Source organism: Scophthalmus maximus, chromosome 9, assembly GCF_022379125.1.
Source record: "Scophthalmus maximus strain ysfricsl-2021 chromosome 9, ASM2237912v1, whole genome shotgun sequence".
Taxonomy (NCBI): Eukaryota; Metazoa; Chordata; class Actinopteri; order Pleuronectiformes; family Scophthalmidae; genus Scophthalmus; species Scophthalmus maximus.
In genome coordinates, this window is record NC_061523.1 from 16,555,481 (window position 1) to 16,576,351 (window position 20,871).

The following is a 20,871-nucleotide window of genomic DNA, read 5'->3' on the forward strand; positions in this document are numbered from 1 at the left end:
GATGCGGTCTGTGACAGAAAACTGTCAGAACTTCAGTGTGGCTGCAGACCAGTCAAGCGTTTGTAGAGATTGAGTTTTCTTCTAGAACATGTCAGAATGTCTGTTGAGAAAAGGGCTTATGGGAAAAGATTACCTGGTCTTATGAATCACGCTGTCGTTTTACGTCATCTGGACAGCTGGGTGCACTATGGGAAGGAGGCAAGCCGGAGACGGTAGTTTGTTGCTGTGGGCCATGTTCTGCTGCTAAACCTTGGGTCTTGATATCCACGTGGATGTTACTTTGACACGTCCCGCCCGCCTAAACATTGTTCACTCCGTTAAGGCGATGGTATTCCCTTGTCATTGGCCGCTTTTAGCAGGATAAGGTGCCCTGCCACACTGCAAACCTCCTTCAGGGACGGTTTGAGGAGCATAACAATGAGTTGAGGGTGTTCACTCGGCCTCCCAACTTCCCCAGATAGCGATCTGTTTCGAGTGTCTGTGGAAATGTGTTAACACGAGCCCGACCACAGAACCTATTCAGAGGTCCCGTGGAGTATGTGTCTCAGCAGGCCAGCACGCTGCTCTTTGACCTAAATTGTCGACCATTTTGATGACTTAACTTGGAGCCTCAGGAGCCTGTTGATTACTCAAGAAAATAATTGGCAGATTGGCTGAACACACACATCCAGCAGAGACCCGGTCAGGGGTAAAATAGGCTTGAAACAGAGTTTGCCCTGAGGGTAATTGCTGTGAGTTGATCTACAGGCCTCTCGCCATGACTGGACAGCCACATCACTAAACCATCACCGCGTCATCAGATTACACTTCCTCTAGAATGATCTCTGCTTGCCCGAGAGTGATCTGGGTCCTTCTCATCCACATGACTCCGGGCCGGTGGTCATCCCCTCCTCTCTAGCTCCTTTCTGCGGGGATTGCTGCACCAATCGCAGGGGGTAGGTGAGGGATTAGCTCCTCAGATTAAAGTGGCCATCTCCAAACCCTGCCTAATCCTGCCATCTGTCAGAGAGCAGCTAACCAGCCAGGACACTCTCCACAGGCTAATTAGAAAGCCAGAGGAGCACAGACACAGAGGGGGAAGAAATCGCCCCAAGAATACACACACTTTCTATCTGTCTGGCACTGCTCGAGGAGGAGTGACAATGGAGGAGACGTACCTTCTCAACCACCCAGGAGTGAGGAAGAAGATTCTGGCTGGAGGCACAGGACCGATGCCACACTGTCCACCTGGGACAAAGGTAGTCACAGTCGTAGTAAACCTGCCACCCAGAATAATACTACTGTCGGAGAGAATGACTCCTTACATAATTAACTGACAATCGTGATGTAATTAATGTTCCAACAGAAAAAAATGTCTATTTCTGGTCGTGTGTTGCATTGCCCACTTCAATTAGGTTCTGTTGAATTATTCACGATGTGGGGAAAATGTATTCTGTATCTGTCTCTTTCACACAGAGCAAACATTTGGTCAACCAAATTGCAACATGTTTTTTGGCACAGTGTCTGTGTTTCCCTTCATCCACTGATCTGTTGGTCGCAGACTTTTCTCCCCCCCCCCACCCCTTCTTGTCACATCCAGCCATATGGCACAGAGCCTGGACACTGTGACAAACATTTTCCATGACAATGTTCAGCACGAATTTCCATCTACCTGTGTGTGTGTGTTTGCATGCGTGCAGGCGCTCTTGCTCCCCGGTGAAGTGATCCCCAGTTGCTCACACAGTTATCAAACCTTTATACACAAGCTGTCACGCTATAAATAGAAGGTTTACAGAGCCAACATAATTTTACAGTCTGGGTGATGGATAAGTCTTTGTACGTCAGAACGGTGTAATACAGATGGAGCACATAATGAAAACCAGCATGTCAGTGTTGTGTTAATTGTCTGAAAAAATACCGTGACAGAAATCAGATCAAAAGCCCACATTGTATATGCTAGTGAATGAATATTTTAATAATGATGAGATAATAAGGGGGAAAGAAATACATGCGTTAAGCCTAATTGTGAACAGCTGCACATTTGCAAGTTAAATTTGGTTTATGTATGAATTCATATATCATTATAAACAAATATTGTACATACATAAATACAATTTGACGATTTGCGGTAGAGAGAAGACGTAAGAAGATGTAAAATATGTGTCAGATTTTTTTCAAGATGTATTTTTAACCAAATCATGAATCATTCATCCCCACTCTCTACTCCTTCCCCTCGGCTCCCCTCCTCCCTCCCAAGCTGATGTTCCACTTCCAGACGCTGCTGGACAACTTTGAGCGGACGGTCATCGATGACAGCCGACTGGCTTGCAGGCCAGCTGAGATCTTTGTGGGAAAGATGTTCAAGATGGAGGTCTGGGAGACCCTGCTGACCTCCATGAGGACCGGAGAGGTGGCTGAGTTCTGGTGTGATGCCGTCGTGAGTCTATCGACACACAAACACACACACACACTTGGATATTAAGGGTCCTAATGAGAGTTCATGAGCCAGAAAGGGAGGGTTTTGCACCTCATTATGAATCAACCCTCTGTAGCCTACTACATGCTCAGTATTATAAACACAAACAGAGCAATTCCTTTTTTGCAAAGTTTAGTGTTTTTCCCTCCGGAGACAAATGTAATTTGCAAGTAAAATAGTGGGCATTTCTTCTGTTTTTCTTGTAGGACTGATTGCACATGGTGGCACCACCGGGGGGTTACCATGATCAAATGCTTCCATGTCTTGTTGTAGACATTTTGTTCACGTTGATGTTTTCATTTTGCAGCACACAGGGTTGTACCCGATTGTTTCCAAGGGGATGAGGCTGATCGCTCAAGGGAAAGACCCCCTAGAGGGCCAGAGACACATGTGCGGCATGGGAAACATGTTCCACTATCACACCACCGGTTTCCCAGAGCTGGATGAGCTGATGAGAACCCCTCAACCACTTATATTCATCATGGAGCTGTTGCAGGTAAACACAGTGGTAAAATAATGTATGTAAAACAATCACCTGTCTTCTATTTTAGTTTTTTTTTATGAAAACACTTACTCATATTTTAGCATCTGTAAACAATAGACTGACAGAAAAAAAGACACGTATTCATCCAACCCTCCTCCGGATCTGAGACACTTCTGCACACTGTTCCAAAATCCACTGACAGAAATGACAAAAAAGGTCCCTCTCTCCCTAGAACATTCAGCTTTGAACTCATCTATCATCCAGAAACAAGTTTGAAACTCAGCAGGAGGTCCAGCAGTGTTGGCAGAAAATTATATATCTCCCCGGTATCAGAGGGTTTCACAATACTTTTCAGAGCATCAGCTGACAACTACTCAGTGGTGGAAGAAGTAATCGGTTCCTTTACTGAAGTAAAAGTAGCAATAACACTGTCAAATACTTAAAAAGAACTCCTGCTTTCTAAATTCAGAGTAAGAGGACATAAATATTACGAACATTTCGTTTCCAAATTAAAAGTCCTTATTATGCATAATTACCCTTATAGAGTATAAAACTCTTGAGGTCCCAAAAATCATTTACTAGTAACCATTGCTGTAAAATAAATGAAGGAGCCGAAGACAAATTACCATAAATCGGAAATACTGTAGTAAACTACATGGACCTCAACAGTGTACCTTTCTTGAGTCAATCTACTTAGTTTGATTCCACCACCACAATCCTTTTCCTTTCATCGGTGGAGTTTTTCCTCCTCTTTGACGTTTCCTGCCCCTGCTGCTTCCAGGTTGGAGACCCCATGTCCTACCAGAGAGAGTCGTGGATGATGGAGAAGGATGAGAAGCTGCACACGGTGCCAATTCTCCACATGCAGGGCAACGCGCTGGTCAAGCAGACACGATTCAGAGAAGCTGCCAGCAAGTACAAAGAGGCGGTCCTGCTGCTGAGAACAGTCCAGTCCAGAGTGAGCAAAGGATGGTGGGAGAAGGGTCTCACAGATGGGAGGAAATGAATGATGTGCAGGCTTGTGAATTTTGACGGTTTCCTCAGGATTTTAGGTTTATGGGACATGCCACGCCCGCTCTTTTCCAGCGGGAGATTCCTGTTTTTCCTGCTTTGCTCTGCTTCACTGTGTCCCTCATTACAGGCAATAGGGCGGGAGGGCTGGCAAAGGAGGGAGGAGAGAGAGAGAGAGAGAGAGAGCTGTTGGAGGGCTGTCTAGGATGAGAGGGGGATGTAAGGATAGAGCAACACTGGAGGGAGAACAAGTTGTATATGAGATGTTTCGTAAGAGAGCATGCTAGATTATTTTGGCAGCTTTAGATGAATTCACAAGACGGATGTTGGAGGCCCGCATTGGCCTGTGTGCAACCAGTCAGTAAATCTATGTGTGCCTGCGGAAGAGAAAGAATATTTAAAGTTCTGCATCGAAATAAATTATTAAAATATGTGTAGGAAATATCAAGCGACTTAACAGCACTCACCATGTTCTTGTTCTTCTTTCTGTGTGCGTGTGTGTGTGTGTTTAGGAGATGCCAGGTGATATAGACTACATGAACCTGGGTCGAATGATTGTCCCTCTGGAGTTGAACTACTGCCAGTGTATGTTGGAGCTGGGGGAGTATTATGAGGTCATAGAGCACACCACCGAGCTGCTGGAGAAACACAAAGGTAACGGCGTGTTGAGACAGAATCTCAAGTATGTATTCCTATCATTTATACCTCATCATTTTTTACAGGTACATGAGACTCGCACACACTCACACTCGCTCCACCCATTCACCCAGTTGCATCGCTCTGTCAAATCCCTGAGCAGAGCCGCCTCACAGGAGCATCCGGGGTTAATCCTGGGCACGGAGTCGGTTCAACAGTGCAGGATGTTAATTACTAAATTCCCCCCCAAGGATTTGAACTGCACTACGTTCACATAATGGTAGCCTCGAGGGTGCTGCTGTACCTAAATTCTGAGAGAGAGAGAGAGAGAGAGAGAGAGAAAAGCGTCCTGTTGCTGTCGGCATCTGTTGGCCTAGCAATTGCAATTTATGTAGGAGTGTCATTACTATTAAAAATGTTTGCAGGTCTTTGAAACTATATATTTTCATTCTTTATAGGGCTATGAAGGTTTATGAAGTGTTTTCATATTTCTTGCACTTAAAATCCAACCTGAACCTGCAAACATGGCAACAGAGATGTTTTGCAATGTACAGTTAAACGTTTTTTTGTGCTTAAGTACAGGGCTGGGTTTCTATTTGATAATGTTTCCTGAATGATGCCAGCATTGTGTGTTGAAACCGACTCAAATCAGACTTTTGTAGACCATCCTCCAGAATGTGCCATAATATCAGCATAGATGATTTCTTTTTTCTTTTTCCTTTTTTAAGATGAAGCTGGATACAAATCTTCATCTGTGTATTTGAGACACAGGAAGATTTAACATTTTAGGAAATATGCATATTTGCTTTTTTAGTCAAGAGGTCTCATGTCAGAGGTTGTTTAAAATAAATTATTAGTAAAATTTTCTCATCCAACTCTTTTCAAGGAACGAAATATTGGTATGTATTGAATTATTCTCTGTGAATGAAAGTAGAGAGTATATATGAAAAATCTGCTCGTAGATAGTTGACTCCACAAGTGAATACAATCACTGTTGAAAAAAAAAATATATTTCAAAAGGTTGTTTGAGATGTCAGGGTCTGGTGTCTGTGCTGCGTTCACTGCTGTGACTGTTGCATGTCGTAGCTGTGCTGAGGGGCTGAGGTCGACATTACCGCAGGTCCTACAGTTGAAGCAGCCCTGAGAGTTGTACTGTCACACCCATGGCTACTCATATAATCCTTGAAGAGCTCGCATGCTGGCACAGTCTCCACTTCAGAGCCTTATGAATTATGCCCCTCACCCAGAGACAGGATCCACTGAGGCAGTCTTCATTTTGCTCTGTGTCCCTCAGCCTGGATTCCCAGCTTTGTATTTGTCTGTGTGTGTGTGTGTGTGTGTGTGTGTGTGTGTGTGTGTGTGTGTGTGTGTGTGTGTGTGTGTGTGTGTGTGTGTGTGTGTGTGTGTGTGTGTGTGTGTGTGTGTGTGTGTGTGTGTGTGTGTGTGTGTGTGTGTGTGTGTGTGTGTGTGTGAGAATGTTTGCCTGTATGATGTGTGTGCTCGGGCTTATGTGGCAGGGGGGAGGAAGTGTGTAAACTTGCTTGTGAGTGAGCGTGAGATTGGAATGGCGTTGTGGAAATGGTTGGCAGCATTTTCTGAGCTCCACTGGCCCAGTTCATAAGAGACATTTGTGAACGATCCATACTACATCAGCATCACTCCCCCTTTTCCTCTTCTGCTTTTCAGCCCCTTGTTATTTCCATTTTCCAGCCGCACTTTTAGTTTCATTCATTTTTCAAAAATTCTTCTTTTACTCATATTCTTCTCCACATTGTAGTTTCTCGTGTCATCGACATCTTGGTGCCTGTATTTGTTTTGAAACAGCCACTCCGCCGCCGTTTTCATCCCTTAAAGCCAGTTGTTCTTCAGGAAAGCGCCCAATGGTGTGACTCACTGCGGCGTCTCTGCCGTTGCCCGGGGTGACGGGGAGATCTGTTTGAATGTTGGCTCAATGAGGATTAAGTGTGGAGGGAAATTAAATGCAGGGGAACAGAAAAGTGGAACAATCAGTGGGTATCTAAACCAAGCACATGTGCCTAATCAGCTAAAACAGAGGCCTTGCTGTGTGTGTGTGTGTGTGTGTGTGTGTGTGTGTGTGTGTGTGTGTGTGTGTGTGTGTGTGTGTGTGTGTGTGTGTGTGTGAGAGAGAGAGAGAGAGTGTGTGTGTGTGTGTGTGTGTGCGTGTGTGCGTGTGTGTGTGTGTGTGTGTGTGTGTGTCCACATGAGAATTAAAGGATTACATTTAACATTTTCTTGGCGGCGAATTGACTCTTTGTACACATCAGATTTCAAATGGACCAAACAAGAGGAAGATCATTTGTGTTCATTAGTGATCTTTGAAGGTTGTGACTGTTGAACACAGCCAGGCTTAGTATAGTTAACTATAGCTTCCAAGCTTGATGTTTAAAGGACTGACACTTCTTTCACTCACAGGAAAGTGGTGTCAATCTTCTCCTCTAAGAAGGCGAAGCGTGTATCCCAAAGTGATGAGGATCCCCCAACAACACTGGGGAAATTCCCTTGTTACAGCAACAATGAGTCCAACAGAGATAGACAAAAGACCAGGAAATAAATTGACTAAGATGAAACACAAATAGAATATACAAAATACAGTGGTTCTGTACATACAGTACCACACAAAAGACTTTAGTGACAAGAAGAAGGATCCTGACATTACTGACCTGTCCTAAATGTTGTCATATTGCTGCCTCAGCAGACTGACCAGGTTCAAAGTTCACTATTCTAGATTAGACATCATGACTACTTGTTTATCTTGTCCTTATTCTTCTTAAGACTGTGTGAAGGGCTACTACAAGAGAGCCAAGGCCCACGCTGCCGTGTGGAACCAAAAGGAGGCCCGGCGAGACTTCAACATGGTGGCCCACCTCGACGTCACCCTGGCCTCTCTTGTCGGCAGAGAGCTGAAGGCCCTGTCAGAGCGCATGAAGGAGAAGTACTGGGAGGAGAAAGAGCAGTACTGGAACATGCTGGAGAAAAAGGAGGAGGAAGAGGGACACGAGGAGGAGGAGGAAAAGGACAACGGAAAACAACAAGATAGTGAAAGTGAGACCACGGAGAGTAAAGATGAGGTCGGGGAAGAAAAGGGCAAAGAATCCACACCCAAAGAAGGCACGGCAAAGGTTGCCCCGGGTGATGGAGCAGGTAAAGACGAGAGCAACCCGGACGCTGTCTGTAACACAGAGGGGAAAGACTGGCAGCAGATGTTACGGCTGGTCATGTTTCTGCAGAACGAAGGAAACTTCCTCATCAAAGGGAACCACTTTCAAGAGGCTCGTGGGAAGTTCAAGGAGGCCCTAGAATACGTGGACTTCCTTCAAAATAAGGTACGCTTGCAGTGATTAATGCAATAGTGTGAGGTTTCGGGAAAGCATATGAAAAACGACGCGTAGAATGAAACCTACTCACAGCCACCCGCTTTCGATCCATCCAGCGCGATGATCGATCGGACGCGCCGGGGAAAGCAGTCTTACAAAAGGATTTGTTGCTCGTCAGCTAAAACCATCATCGTTGCTGTTTTTTTTTCTTCTTTTTTTCTTTCTTTTCTCTCTTTTACTGAAGAGCAGCTGTGGCATTGTAGGCATGCTGGGGAAGTGAGGAGCAAGAGAAAGAGCGCTAAAAATAACAGCTATCCACAGAGAAAATAACAGTGACAGCGTTCGCCGGTGCTTCTGTTCTCTGTCTTAAACTCCCCCCCTCTCCTGCCACACCTCCCTGTCGAAGCCCCCCTGCACCTTTCACACACAATAAACTCCCTCCTCTCGTCATCCTCTCTGTCTCCCTTCTTCAATTCACCTCCCCCTGTTCTTACACTCCTCTACCCTTACCTCCCCGCTCTGTCAACATCAACATTCCTCCCAACCCTTTATATTTTCACTCTTGTTTCATCTTTTCAACATTTCTTCCACCATCCATCGCCGCCGCCGCCTCCTCCTCCTCCTCCTCCTCCTCCTCCGCCCTCATCATCCCCTCTGTGCACTCGACAGGTGGATCAACAGGGCGAGGACTGGGAGTCACTGGAGAAGGTGCGTCTTCCGCTGACTCTCAACCTCAGCCAGTGCCTGCTGGAGATGAACGAGTACCAGCAAGTGGTGGAGCTCATCAGCAAGCTGCTGAAGAAGCATAAAGGTGATGTGTGTTCGTGCAGGTGTCAGACTTTAGGACCCGTTGTAAACAAGCTCAGGTTTAGATTTTCTCTTCCCTTTTCACACCCTCATTTGCTTAGCCTAAAGATATCTCATCTGATCTGCTGTCGATTGAGCTGCCTGGCCCTCAGCAAACGCCTGCTTCCACACTGCAACAATCCTTGATCTGTCTGTTTACCACGGAAAGAGGAAACCAAACATTCCCAACCGCACTGCTGTGTCTCTCTTTCATTCCCCCGGCACCCACCCATGGACATCACAGTCAAAAATGACTTCATTGTTTTCTTCTTCTTTCTGCTACGACTGAATTATTTATGGTTGAGGCTAATGTGAAATTGTTGTTCTTATATTTTGCCTTATCCCTTTGTTTACTTCCCTTTCCCTGCTTTCCCCTGTCTCCTGTCTCACCACTCACTTATTTTCCTCCTCCAGTTTAACTTTTAGTTTTACTGCTGTTCATTTTTATTCCGGCTGACTTCCGGTGTTCTTCACATCTTGTACTCCACAGGTAACTTTAAGGCGGTGTACCAACGGGCGCAAGCGCACGCCGCTCTGTGCAATGAGGACGAAGCTCGGAGGGACTTTGAAATGGTGGAGAAGGTGGACCCACAGTTTAAACCCTTTGTCCGGCAGGAACTGAAAAAGCTGGGTGAGCGCATCCGCACCATGCACACCTGCCAGCATAAGACTTACAGGGATATGACGCAGGAGAAGTGGGGGCCTGGCGGAAGCAAGACCAAGAGGGCGGCGAGAAAGAAGAACGTCAAATTTGCACAGAGAGCCTCAGAGGGAAAAGCTGAAGTGGATAAGAACACGGCAGAGAGTGAGATGGGAGAGAAGGAAGGCTCAGGGAAACCTGAGGGAGTGGATGATGCAGAAACAAAGAAAAGCGCTGATGTGGAAGCCGAGCAGAGCAACGAAGAGCTAGATAGTGATAGAGCGAGTGAAGAGGGGTTAGTTAATGAAAATATAGAGAGCGCTGTGGATCACGAGGATGGGCAGGGTGCAGCAGATAATCGAGCCACAGATAAAGATAGTGATCCTGCGCCCACCTGCACAGGCAAAGATAATGTAGTGAGCAGGAGATCAGCGTGTGATAAGGGCAGGGGGAAGGTCAAATGCCAATCGAGTGCTGCGGCGGGCCCAAGCACAACAAGCCAAGGGGACAAAGCCCCCAGTGATAAGACAGCAAATGGTGGCACTCAATCAGAATGAACCAATGGGTTGGAATTGTCTTGTGCAGAGCCAGAGGCTGCAGGGGAAGCGTGAGGCCGCAGAGATGAATATAACTAAAACTCAGATAGAGAAAAGCAATATGGATGCAGGTGAATCATGAGCGAAGAGAAGTGATAAATAAGCCAAGCGTCGACTCTCAACGAGAAATACTGATTCTGCCACCTAAAAAAATATATACACAAGAGGAAAAATTAATATCAAAAGCCCGTATTTGGCACTGTTCTGAGTTTCATTTCATTATCCAGTTCCAGTTCCAGTTCCAGTTCCAGAAGGATAACTGCAAGCACATTAAAAAAAGTACAGCCAGACAAGGAGTTTGCCAAATACAAAGTTTTTATTTCTGTACACAAAGAGTAGAAAGCAGCCTGTAACCCACATGTTAATACAGTAAAAAGCCTTTTCTTCAGAAAACTTTTTACACAGATTAAAAACTCCAGAGAAAAGACAGCAAGAAGAAGTGTTTGAGTGCCGGACAAGAACAAAAAAAAAAAAAAACAACCACAAAAAAAACATGTAACAATTAACATTTGAATGGTAAATGAGGTATATTAATGGTGATTTAAAACAAAAGAAAAAAACACAACTCAGTTTATCAGTGATGTGAGAGTGAGAGTATATACTGCGATAGTTAGTGTTGTCAACTGTTTGAGGTTAGGTGAGTCAGTGTAATGTCACGAGCGGGTGACACGTTCAAGTGCACGCGTTCTGGTCGATGCTCGCACGCATGACGGCAAAATACACATGCGCACACAGTGGGGCGGGTCAGAGGTCACGGCAGGAGATTAATGACGGGGCTTGTTACTATGTCGGCTGATTACATGGAGTAAGTGGAGTGTGGAGCATGATAGCTGGGTCCCTCTGGGGGGGACCTCTTGTCTATTTCTTCAGTCACACAGCTTCAGTCATGCCACAGGCAGCAGGGTGTGTGTGTGTGAGTGTGTGTGTGTGTTACGTTTGTACGTGGATCAGACCTCAGATGATCACAGAGATGCAGCTGGACGACCGTGAAGAGCGGCAGAATGAGACACAGGGTCACAACTGTATCGTAATGCAACTCCCTGCCAATAGACCGCCTGGTATAGTGCATTCATTTCATTCTGCCTCCTCTTAAAAGTAGAAAGGACAACATGTTGACATGTAGATAATATGTGTGGAGCGCGTCCTCTTGTTTGTACATTATCTTGCGTGTGATCAAACAGAAGTTTGAAGGTAAGAGTGTGAGGGCGCTGGATGATCATCAGTGTGAAATGAAAAGTAAATAAAATAAAGTCTATGACTAAACATGGCCTTTTTTTTCACCCTCTACCACAAGCTGAGTTGAGCTAAACAGTGGCACAAAGGATGCTATGAGCATTTGTATAAATGAAAAATAATAATTATGAAAAAAAAACACCTTTCCAACTCACAAACCTGCGGAACTGCGTCCTTGGGGACAGTTCCTTAGCAACTGTGTCAAAAAGTTCCAGGCAGCGAGCGTTGAGGAAGATGGTGTCAAATCTGTAATGAGTTCACCTCATAAGTTTTAAACGTATGTATATGAGGGAGTTGTTTCAAGGTTTAAGTTGAAATCTCAGCCAGGTACAGTATATCTCCTAATGTCTGCTCCGTGTGAATGAGGCGGAGTGACTGCTGGGAGAAACAGCCAGAGTTTGCTTGTTTCAGGCTACCTCTCGTCCTGCTCCTGGAGATTCTTCTGCGGCAGGCACATCAAAGTGGATCTCTCTCACCAGCCCTTGAGCAATAAATAGATTGTTGTTTTTTTTCTTCTGCCTTTTCCTCTTGTCTCTCAGATCTCGAGTCCCCCTAAGCCTCGTGGCTTCACTCATGGGAGTCTGATTTAACTGGTGTCAACGCGTGGATGCTCAAAAGCTGTGATCCACACTTTTCCAATGTTACTAGATATTAACCACTGGCCTGTCCATAGACAGACACACACACTCCTGATGTAGCCTCCCCTCCAGAAAAAGGCTAGTTTTATATGAATTCACTTTGGATTCAAGGCATTAAATGACTGTGCTATTTTTAGAACAGAACACACCCTATGACCCTGATGTGATGGAGGCAAAGCCGCTTCGAGCTCTCGTCTTTTTTGTAAATCTGAAAGCAATTAAGTCCGAATTAGCGGGGGAAAATGAGGCGTGTATAGTCAATAGCTACTGTTCTTTTCAAATCTACATGAGAGGAGGGATTATTAGGGATGAAGTCAGTGTCGGATTGTGCTGTGGTGATGTGCCTTGTGGACCCCTGTAGTGTCTGGAATTGGCCTTGACGAGAGAAAGAGAGAGAGAGAGGGAGCTCCAGCCTCGCAGCACATTGCCTGGAGCTCCTTCCGTCTCTTTCTCTGCACACAGCAGGAGGACACCAAAGGATCCCAAAAGCAAACGCACGCATGCTGATGTTTATCGGCAGACACTTCCCCAACAAAGCCCAATTTCAGTCACAATACAAATTGGCTCAAAACCCAGAGCTTTGTCTGAATCCCACAAGCCGAGGAGATCATGTGGATATTCCTTTATGTGGTCCGTATTTTTTCTAGTGATGCAGCACGGCACATGTTATTGATCATGCAGAAGGGGCCTATGAGGGAAGGGTGCATTGTAAATAGGGGGCATGGATGTAGCAGCATACAGCGAGTGCGAGTGGTTGTGTTTGAGCGTAAAGGGCTCACTTAGAAGTGGCGAGCGATGAGATCGACAAGCGGTTTGAGAGGATTAGAGGAACACAGTGTGCGCACAGAGGCGCTGTGCTAGCGGGCACTTTGGCTGTCTTAAATAAATCATGGATTTAACTGATGATGTGTCATTCTCACAGAGTAAATAAGCGCGTTGTGGGCGCTGTCGACTCCCTGACAATCTACACCATGCAGCCACATGAACCGCAGGCGGCCCAGTCCTGATCTAGTACACACCAGCGAGCTTCAACACAACACCTCCCTTCAAATAATAAAAAAAAACCCCACACCGAAGCACCACGTTAAAGCATTCAAGGAGGGAACAAAAAAACACTGAAGATACAGGCATTCTGACAAAACAAGGGGATATCCTTCTCATTCCTTTTTGCAAAAGTTCTTTTCATGGAAGGTCCAGTTTGTGCTGTGGACTGATATAAAGCTTCACATCTCCGGACGACTGCACAGATACTGGTAAGCACAGTGTCTGGGCTGAGCAACTCTAGTCCGCCCCTGATCTGCTGCTAACGTTAGTTTCCTTTGGCTCGTTGACGTGGTGGCAGGCTGTTACCGAGCACAGCCTGGTCAAATGGACATCAGCGCGGCCCTTTGGCAGTTTTGCATGAAAAAGGCTTTTAGTGCACAAAGTTCCAGTGGAGGGGTTAGCTCTGGGCATCATCGCTGCTGTGGCGGTCACAGGGCCTGGTGTCCTGTGGCCCGACCTCCGCTGTACGGAGCTCCTCCCGCTGCCATCAAGTGTCCTCTCAGACTTTCACTTTGCTCCTCCTGGCCCACTGAGGGTTAGATGTGTGAGGTGGTGCCTGAAATTAGGAAATAGAGGAAGAGAAGTTTTTTTTACAATATTAGGTCCACATGCTCAAGACAGTTTGCAAAGTGTGTGAACAGTGACACCCCCTTTCTCTCTGTGCTACTGTCTCTGTCTGTCTTTATCTCACCCTACAACAGTCAACACGCAGCAGTACATATTTGCTCTCCTCTCCATCTCTCACTCTCGTGCCGGTGACGGGGAAGCAGAGTCCCTCTCTGAAAGCGCGAGGCGCGACCGCGGCAAAGATCCACGCAGCCGAGACACAAACTCACCCGGTTCTGAAGGGAAGACGTTTCTCAGCTGCTCAATGACCTCCTGGAGCTGCAGCACCGTGTCCTGCTCGTGCTCCATGTCATCTCCTAACACACACACACACACACACACACACAGAAAATGTTACACCTCTGTAACTTGATGAGAGGGGAGGATGGATCGTTTCACATTTAACATGCATGCATTTGTCAAGCCCACATCTGAGTCTGGGTTCACGTCGCTGACCTGCTGCTTCAGTGTCAGTGGTCTCTCTGCTGGCCGGCTCCCCGTGGTGACCCCCCCCAGACACAGGAGAAGACAGGGTCGACGGTTCTGATCCGTTGGCCTCCGAATCATCTTTGGGCTGTTTTGAGAAGAAGACTGATTATCCCTCAGTCCAAATAATTGCTCATATCCATCATGTTTCAGACCTCTGAGGCATTTAGCTTTTCACATGGTAATGAATGTTATGGCTAATGGCTCTCAGCCAGCAGCCCTCAACTAGCATCTCTGAGCAGAATTACTATTTCAAAGAAGGAAACATCTGTTTCATAAAACCATCAGCTTACTGTGATTTGTCTTTCGATAGACACATAAAACGACAGAGAATTGCACTGGGCCCAGCGACATTGCCGAAAACACATCGACAGAGGGGGAGCGCTCAAATCACTCTCACAGATGCATAATATTACTGTCGAGGATATCATATGCAACCCAACATCTTTTCCGTTGTTTTTAGTCACACCGTGGCAATACTCAAGAGGTGAATAAGTTCAGTAGATGCAGGGAAACTGACATTTCTGCAGAGTCTGAGAGGTTTTCATACATACACTTCCACAGACAAAGGCAGATTGTAGAGATTCTATTTTTTGAGGAAATGAAACTGTGATATTGGTTCAGGGAGAAAAAGGATTATATGAATTTGAATTACCCGGACATATACCTCCTCTCTCTCTCTGCAACCATCAGGCCCACACTCTATTTTGCCTTCCTCCTCAACTTTCAAGACTTTAACCCGAAGAAGCACCGAATCCCTCTTTCTCACTCCGTTCTCTTTATTCAGTGACCTGCGTGTGCAATTTTAATCTGTGACAATTTATTTCTTACTATAGTGTCTTACTATAGTTCACACTTTTCCTCTGGGCTGCAGTAATCGCTCTTATATTACACTCCTGGGTGTCCTTGATGCTTATCCTCTTTCTTAAAGGGGCAGTGAGAGATTTTGGAGAAAGATTGTTTGTTGTTTATTGTTTTTCTCTGGTATGGGTTGCGCTAACCACAAGGCCAAAATTCCTGTGTCGTTCACTGGCGCGTCTCTTAAGGTGTCAGGGAGTGATGTTTACAAACTGCATGCAGTGTTGTGTGTGTTATTTTGTTTTCAATTTGCTAGTGGACCATGAGGAAAAATCAGCTATTTACTTAAAAAAAAAAAAAAATTATATATATATATATATATACGTTTTCTTTATAAGAAATGTTCTCAGACATTTTCCAATTGTCCTGGAGTCAGCTCTTTCTTGACTCTTCTGAGTTTCTATTCCCAGAAAAGACATGTAAGGAGTTTTAAAGGGAGCAGCTCTTTTCCAGGAAAATCCTCTGGAAATCCGTATCATCACCATCATCATCATCCTCACCACCACCCTTGCCCTCACACAGTACCTGTAGCAGTAGCTCCCTGAGCCTGTGCAGCTGGGACTCCAGCTGTTTGTTGTGGTCCTCCAGGATCTGCATGCGGGTCTCCAGGCGTGTCTTGTGTTGCCGGAGGACCCGCGCCTCAGCCAGGAGCTCCTCATCCTGCTGCTCTCCCGCGGTGGGTGAACCCGGGCCGTCCTCCCCAGCCTCGGTCAGCATGGGGACTGACGCCGCTTCTTCGTGCTTCCACTTGAGCCGCCTGTACTCGCCCTGCAGCACCCTGAGGACGCCACAGATAGGAGGGAAAACAGTCAGTCAACGTTCAAAATACATTAAAACACAACTAGAGATATTAATCCAGCTCCTACCTGTCACCAACAGAAATGCACCTACAAATAAAAATCTGACATGTTGTGCTTTTGAGTTACATGGTTAGAATAATTTCACTAGAGGCCTAAACACCAACAAACCAAGGAACCTAGTGTTGAGGCGTCATTTTGAATGAAAGCTGCACTAAATAAGGTTCCTCCTTTTTTTTCCCTGCTACATGTGTGACAGGCCATAAGCTGACTGCAGGCTGTGATCTGAGGCCGCTTTAATTTATTTGGATACTAGAAAACCATGGTGCATAACGAGCTGCTCTATTTAAGTGTCAACATTCTGTGCTTTGTTAATATTGGCTTTATCTCCTCATTGTTTCAGGTTCCAGACTCGTATGTGTGAAATTACAAATAATAACGGCTACAACCATTTCTTTTCAAATGTACAGATCCCGATCTTGTTAAATCTCAACATGTCAAAAAAGTATCGAACTGGTAATCCATCTGTTTGACGTGAAATGGACATGTGACGACAGAAAAAGGATGTAGAAATTGAATTAAAGCACAGTTATGACACCAGTTTTTACAGCAGAATATCTGAGACCTCAAACTCAAAGTAATGTGTCATTTCCTGTTGCAGACTTCTGAAAATCTAAGCAAGGATGATAAAATTATATTTAATAAACTTTAAAATTTGTATACATTGTTTTTTTTTTTAAAAAGCCCAGGAGTCTCCAGGACCATCAAAATATTTATTGTTCAGGAATGAGGCACATGAGAGCCACAGGACAGGATATAAACTAAGCAGCTACTGTAGTCATAAACATGACAAAGCGCACTGCAGTTTCATAACAGGAATGATGCTTTGTAGAAAAACTGAATTGGGTCAAGGTTTCACACACCCAGAGGACACCTATATGTATGTGTGTGTGTGTGTGTGTGTGTGTTTGTCTGTGTGCGTTTGTTTTTGTGTAATTGTGTGACTACAAAGGTCACAACCGAACTGAACCAAAGAGAAAAAAATCCTATGAATCATTCACATAAAGGTTGCCTCGAGTAACCAATTTAGTGGATAGGGAAAACGAATTTGCTTCATTTATGGAAAAAGATTATCTAAGCCTCTTAGCTACTTGGACACAATGCATTCCCTATGTAATGGACAGTACACCTATAATGATGAACAGCACGATTTACAAATGCTCCCGTTTCCCCCTCATTATTTAAGAGGCTTTACTGTCAGGTGCACACACATAAAATGTTTTTCCCGTTGCCTTAAAAAGGATTTTGAGTGTGAAAGTGTTTACTCTCTTCAGGGGGGCTGCACGTGGCAGCAGGCAGACACAAAAAGGGTCTGATGCCTACAGACAAACACACACACACATTTGTGTTTTAATGCTTCTCGGGAGATTTACTGATCAAAATATCTCCTCACATCACTGCAACAATTCTAATTTAAACCTCATTTAAAACCAAATGTAACATTCTTTGATGCTTGTTTCACAGTTGTTAGCTGGTGTACTTGTTGTCATACAACAATGTGTTCACGCCAGTGTAGTTTAGAAGGATTTATAAAACGGCAAAGGAACCAAGCTCCTGACTCGTGTCCTTAAAAACAGACCTGTTCTCGTTCTCCAGGCGGGCCAGGGTGCACTGGAGCTGCTCCTTGTCCTGGTGCTCCAGGTGAGCCAGCAGCATGTGTTGTCCGCAGGGAGAGTCATGGTCCAGGGCTGGGCTGGAGTGACGCAGGAGGTACTGATCTTCATCCCTGAGTCCCCCACACAGGAGACAGCACACTGAGCCACCAGCAGACAGCCACCAGCAGCACAAAGCAGAGCCATGGGCGGCACGGGAGGGCACACAGCCCGAAGCAAGGCAAGGCGAGCAGGACGAGGAGGAAGGGTATCAAGACAGGACAGGACGCGACGGGACGGGACAAAGTCATTGCACCGTGCCAGTTTTACAGTCCAAAAATTAAATGTTCTGTAATAAACCTGACTCACCAAACCATTAAAAACCTCCTCACATTTATTAAAAGTTGAATGTGGATCTTAAGGTCCAAATTCCATCAACAATTAAAAAAATTAAAAATTATTGAAAACGGAACGTTAAACTTAATGTGTAGATCTATGGTTGTAGACCCACGGCTGTAAATCATGAATTGCTTTTATAAACGTTTTGAAATGATTTCATTGGAAAGATAGCTGTTTGTCCGTTTACATATTGCAATGATGCTTTGGGCAATGGAGCGAACACTTTATTGATCCAAAGTTAAAAGCTTTGTATTCTTATGCCACATTACACATTAAAGGAGCATCTGTAATATAAAAGCAGACTGGTGAAGTACAGGGATGGACGGATCCATTTATTGACCTCTTTACCTTTTAAGAAAATTTAATTATTTGTCTCTATCATCCTTTTTTTTGGTAAATAAATTAGCTGTGGTTGTGGATGAAATGTTGCCCTAAGTAGATAGACAGACATAGATTCAAGTAAATGTTAACAACACATGTTGAATAATGCTGGTGTGGATTTCAAATTTTAATTTTTTAAAATAAGGATAATTTTTCACCAACTGATGGTTCCACTGGCCTACAGGGGTTTGATTATTTTTTCATGTCTATTACCTGGCAATGGGCAGCAACGGTGAACGCAGAACAATGCATGCAGGTGGTGTGTGTGTGTGAGGGCTGCACACACACAGACAGTGTGGTACGGGACAGAAAACAGTCTGACGCCAGCCAAACACCAGCTGGAGGCACAGATAGCACCGCAGCATGTACAGAGCCATGCAGCAGGAAACACAGAGAGGCACCGACAGACACAAGGTCTGGTTCACACAATCAGAACAACATGATACAAGGGCACAAAAGCAGAAAACAACATTGCTACACATAACAGGCAGAAGGGAAGTGTCATGCATACAAAAACAATCTCTGGCATACAACGGAAATTTACACAGAGGCACAGATGCAAACACCATATGTATACATGCACTGATATACACAAATTTCTTTTGTGCGACAAAGCTTCACCCAAGCAACACTGGATAAGTGCACATGGAAACAGAAACACTGGGAGCAGGCTGGTGTGGAACAGACACACGTAGTGTGATGGAAATCTTGTGAGCTGGTTAACTCGTAGTGAAAGGAGTTTCGGGAGTACCAGATGTCTAAAGCAGAAGCATTTACTGAGGCTTAATGCACCGAGGAGAACAAAGATCAGCACGACAAGTTCACACCGCGTAATGGCACCTAATACCTTCCTTTTAAACCCCTGGAGAATTCACATAAAACTTACATCTCGTTGCTTGATGACGTAGTATAGTGAAAGTCGAGTCAGATTCTCTGTGCAGCGCTGTCGGCTTTTCCTAAGTCCTATCAGTTCTCCTTTACACCTTTCCCTGACCTCATGACGTTTTCCACTGAGGTCAAGGAAAAGTAGATAGGAAGAACATTTCGACCGCACCCCACTTCTCTCTACCTGGTGCTTTCTCCACTTTCCTCATTGAGGACTCACCTGACTGGCTCCCTGATTCGCATCAAACTTCCCTCTTCCTCTCACTCAGCTCATACAAACACAAACACACACACAAACGCCTTCTCTAAGTGGCGGCTTTGTGTGTCCACCGTAAGCAACAGACTTTAATCACAGCAGGCGTGATGAAGAGGGACTGTGTGCACGCTGCTCGCTGTGGGTCATTTCCATTATGTGGCTGATTATTTATGTGATTACCCAATCGACCATGACTTTCGAACATACATGAACAAGCCTGAGCGCTCACACACACACAAACACACACACACACACACACACACACACATAAACAAATAAACAATCAGTGTGTCAGGGGGAAAGGGTGTGCACACAAAACACACACACAAAATCCCCACGAAAGGCCGTGGCTGTAATGATGGGGTTTGAAGTGTGGGGGTGGCGGCATACTCACAGACTTTCATCAGGAGACAGGCTATCCGTGAAGAATGAACAATTCTGGCTCTCCATTTCTGCCAGTCTATACAAACAACACACACAAACCCACACACACACACACACACACACACACACACACACAAAGCAGGGAAAAGCAAACAGGAGAGTGGGAAGTTAGAGCAAATCTAAGAAAAAGAAGCAACAGTTAATATTATCACACACTGGGGAAATATGTTTCCCCAAATACAAGATAAAATCAATAATCAGAAAATAAATTGGCTTTTAAGTGGTATAGATATGATTTCTTGCCTTTAAGTATTATAAACTCCTACGATAAACTGAACTGCAAGCTTTCAAGAAACGTCTGACTGACAAGACTGCAGAGTGGCAGAAATTCAAATCGCCATAGTGCACAAACTATAAAGATGTCTGCGAGAAGGGAGAATGAAATCCTGATAAAATACTGTACAGTGTCTACCAGCATGCAGGCAATAAAAAACAAAAAAAGAAATGTGTTTCTGTCCAGCACCATGGACAGAAACAGTGTGTGTGTGTGTGTGTGTGTGTGTGTGTGTGTGTGTGTGTGTGTGTGTATCTCTGTGTGGGGACTTTTCAGGACCCAGGACAGCGCTACTAGTTCTGCATTATGTCCTGCTGACTGGCGGTGGACAGCTGCACTGTACATGCAGCTCTGTGAGCTGTTTCACTACAGCATCAAATAAAATGTGCTGCGGTCGGGGGGAATTTTTGATTAAAAAAAAAAAATAAATAAATACAGGGTGATTATAGTATCTTGTGTTTGATGACACAGATAAAGAAAAAATGTATCCAAGCTGGAGCAATCGCCCTGCTGTGTAAAAAAACAAGCGGTAAAGATGAGAAAATGGATTCATGCATGATTGTAATAGATAATATATATGTTTTTTGTGTTTGTGTGCGTGTGTACTGCCCAGCTTACCATTATTAAGAACTAATCTATTGCAGGAAGATTATAACCAACAGTAGCCTCAATAGGCCACAATCTAACCCCAAAACCTGTTTCAAAACCTTGACTTTTTCGTTTTCTTCACTGCAAACCCTTCGCTCATCACGATCATCTTCGCCTCCTCCACCTACATACTGTGTATTTCGTACATCAGAGTGGCCACCCATTCTCTGGCCCTTGCTAAAAGGTAATGTAGGAAAAAAACGTGATCAAGAAAAGATGTAGGCTGAGACAGGGTTGAGTGAGGGAGGGCACACCACGGAAATAATT

At 44.9% G+C, this 20,871-nt stretch overlaps 2 protein-coding genes across 3 annotated transcripts in view; one reads left to right on the forward strand and one right to left on the reverse strand.

The window, feature by feature from the left end:
• Positions 1-939: 939 nt before the first annotated feature.
• Positions 940-10,524, forward strand: LOC118319751 (DNA ligase 1). Its single transcript, XM_035650350.2, has 8 exons — positions 940-1,238; positions 2,237-2,416; positions 2,763-2,951; positions 3,721-3,897; positions 4,463-4,604; positions 7,380-7,930; positions 8,591-8,732; positions 9,258-10,524. The coding sequence occupies exons 1-8, from the start codon at positions 1,143-1,145 to the stop codon at positions 9,962-9,964; spliced, it is 2,184 nt and encodes a 727-aa protein (XP_035506243.2). The 5' UTR covers positions 940-1,142; the 3' UTR covers positions 9,965-10,524.
• Positions 10,301-20,871, reverse strand: part of drp2 (dystrophin related protein 2) — a 63,114-nt gene continuing 52,543 nt past the window's right edge. The window contains exons 19-24 of one of the 2 annotated variants that reach the window (XM_047334464.1): positions 19,633-19,698; positions 17,305-17,418; positions 15,394-15,646; positions 13,981-14,098; positions 13,755-13,841; positions 10,301-13,474 (exon numbers count right to left, since the gene is read on the reverse strand). In XM_047334464.1, the coding sequence (XP_047190420.1) occupies positions 13,455-13,474; positions 13,755-13,841; positions 13,981-14,098; positions 15,394-15,646; positions 17,305-17,418; positions 19,633-19,698 (658 nt within the window). In that variant the 3' untranslated portion in view covers positions 10,301-13,454. Of the gene's footprint in view, positions 13,475-13,754; positions 13,842-13,980; positions 14,099-15,393; positions 15,647-17,304; positions 17,452-19,632; positions 19,699-20,871 lie in introns of both variants that reach the window. The other variant, XM_035650347.2, reaches the window with a different exon arrangement.

Excerpts from the sequence above, each read along its gene's own strand:
- LOC118319751 (XM_035650350.2), top strand. The coding sequence starts at position 1,143 with ATGGAGGAGACGTACCTTCTCAACCACCCAGGAGTGAGGAAGAAGATT. Across the intron at positions 2,417-2,762 it reads AGTTCTGGTGTGATGCCGTC|CACACAGGGTTGTACCCGAT; the intron begins GTGAGTCTATCG and ends TTCATTTTGCAG. Across the intron at positions 2,952-3,720 it reads TCATCATGGAGCTGTTGCAG|GTTGGAGACCCCATGTCCTA; the intron begins GTAAACACAGTG and ends TGCTGCTTCCAG.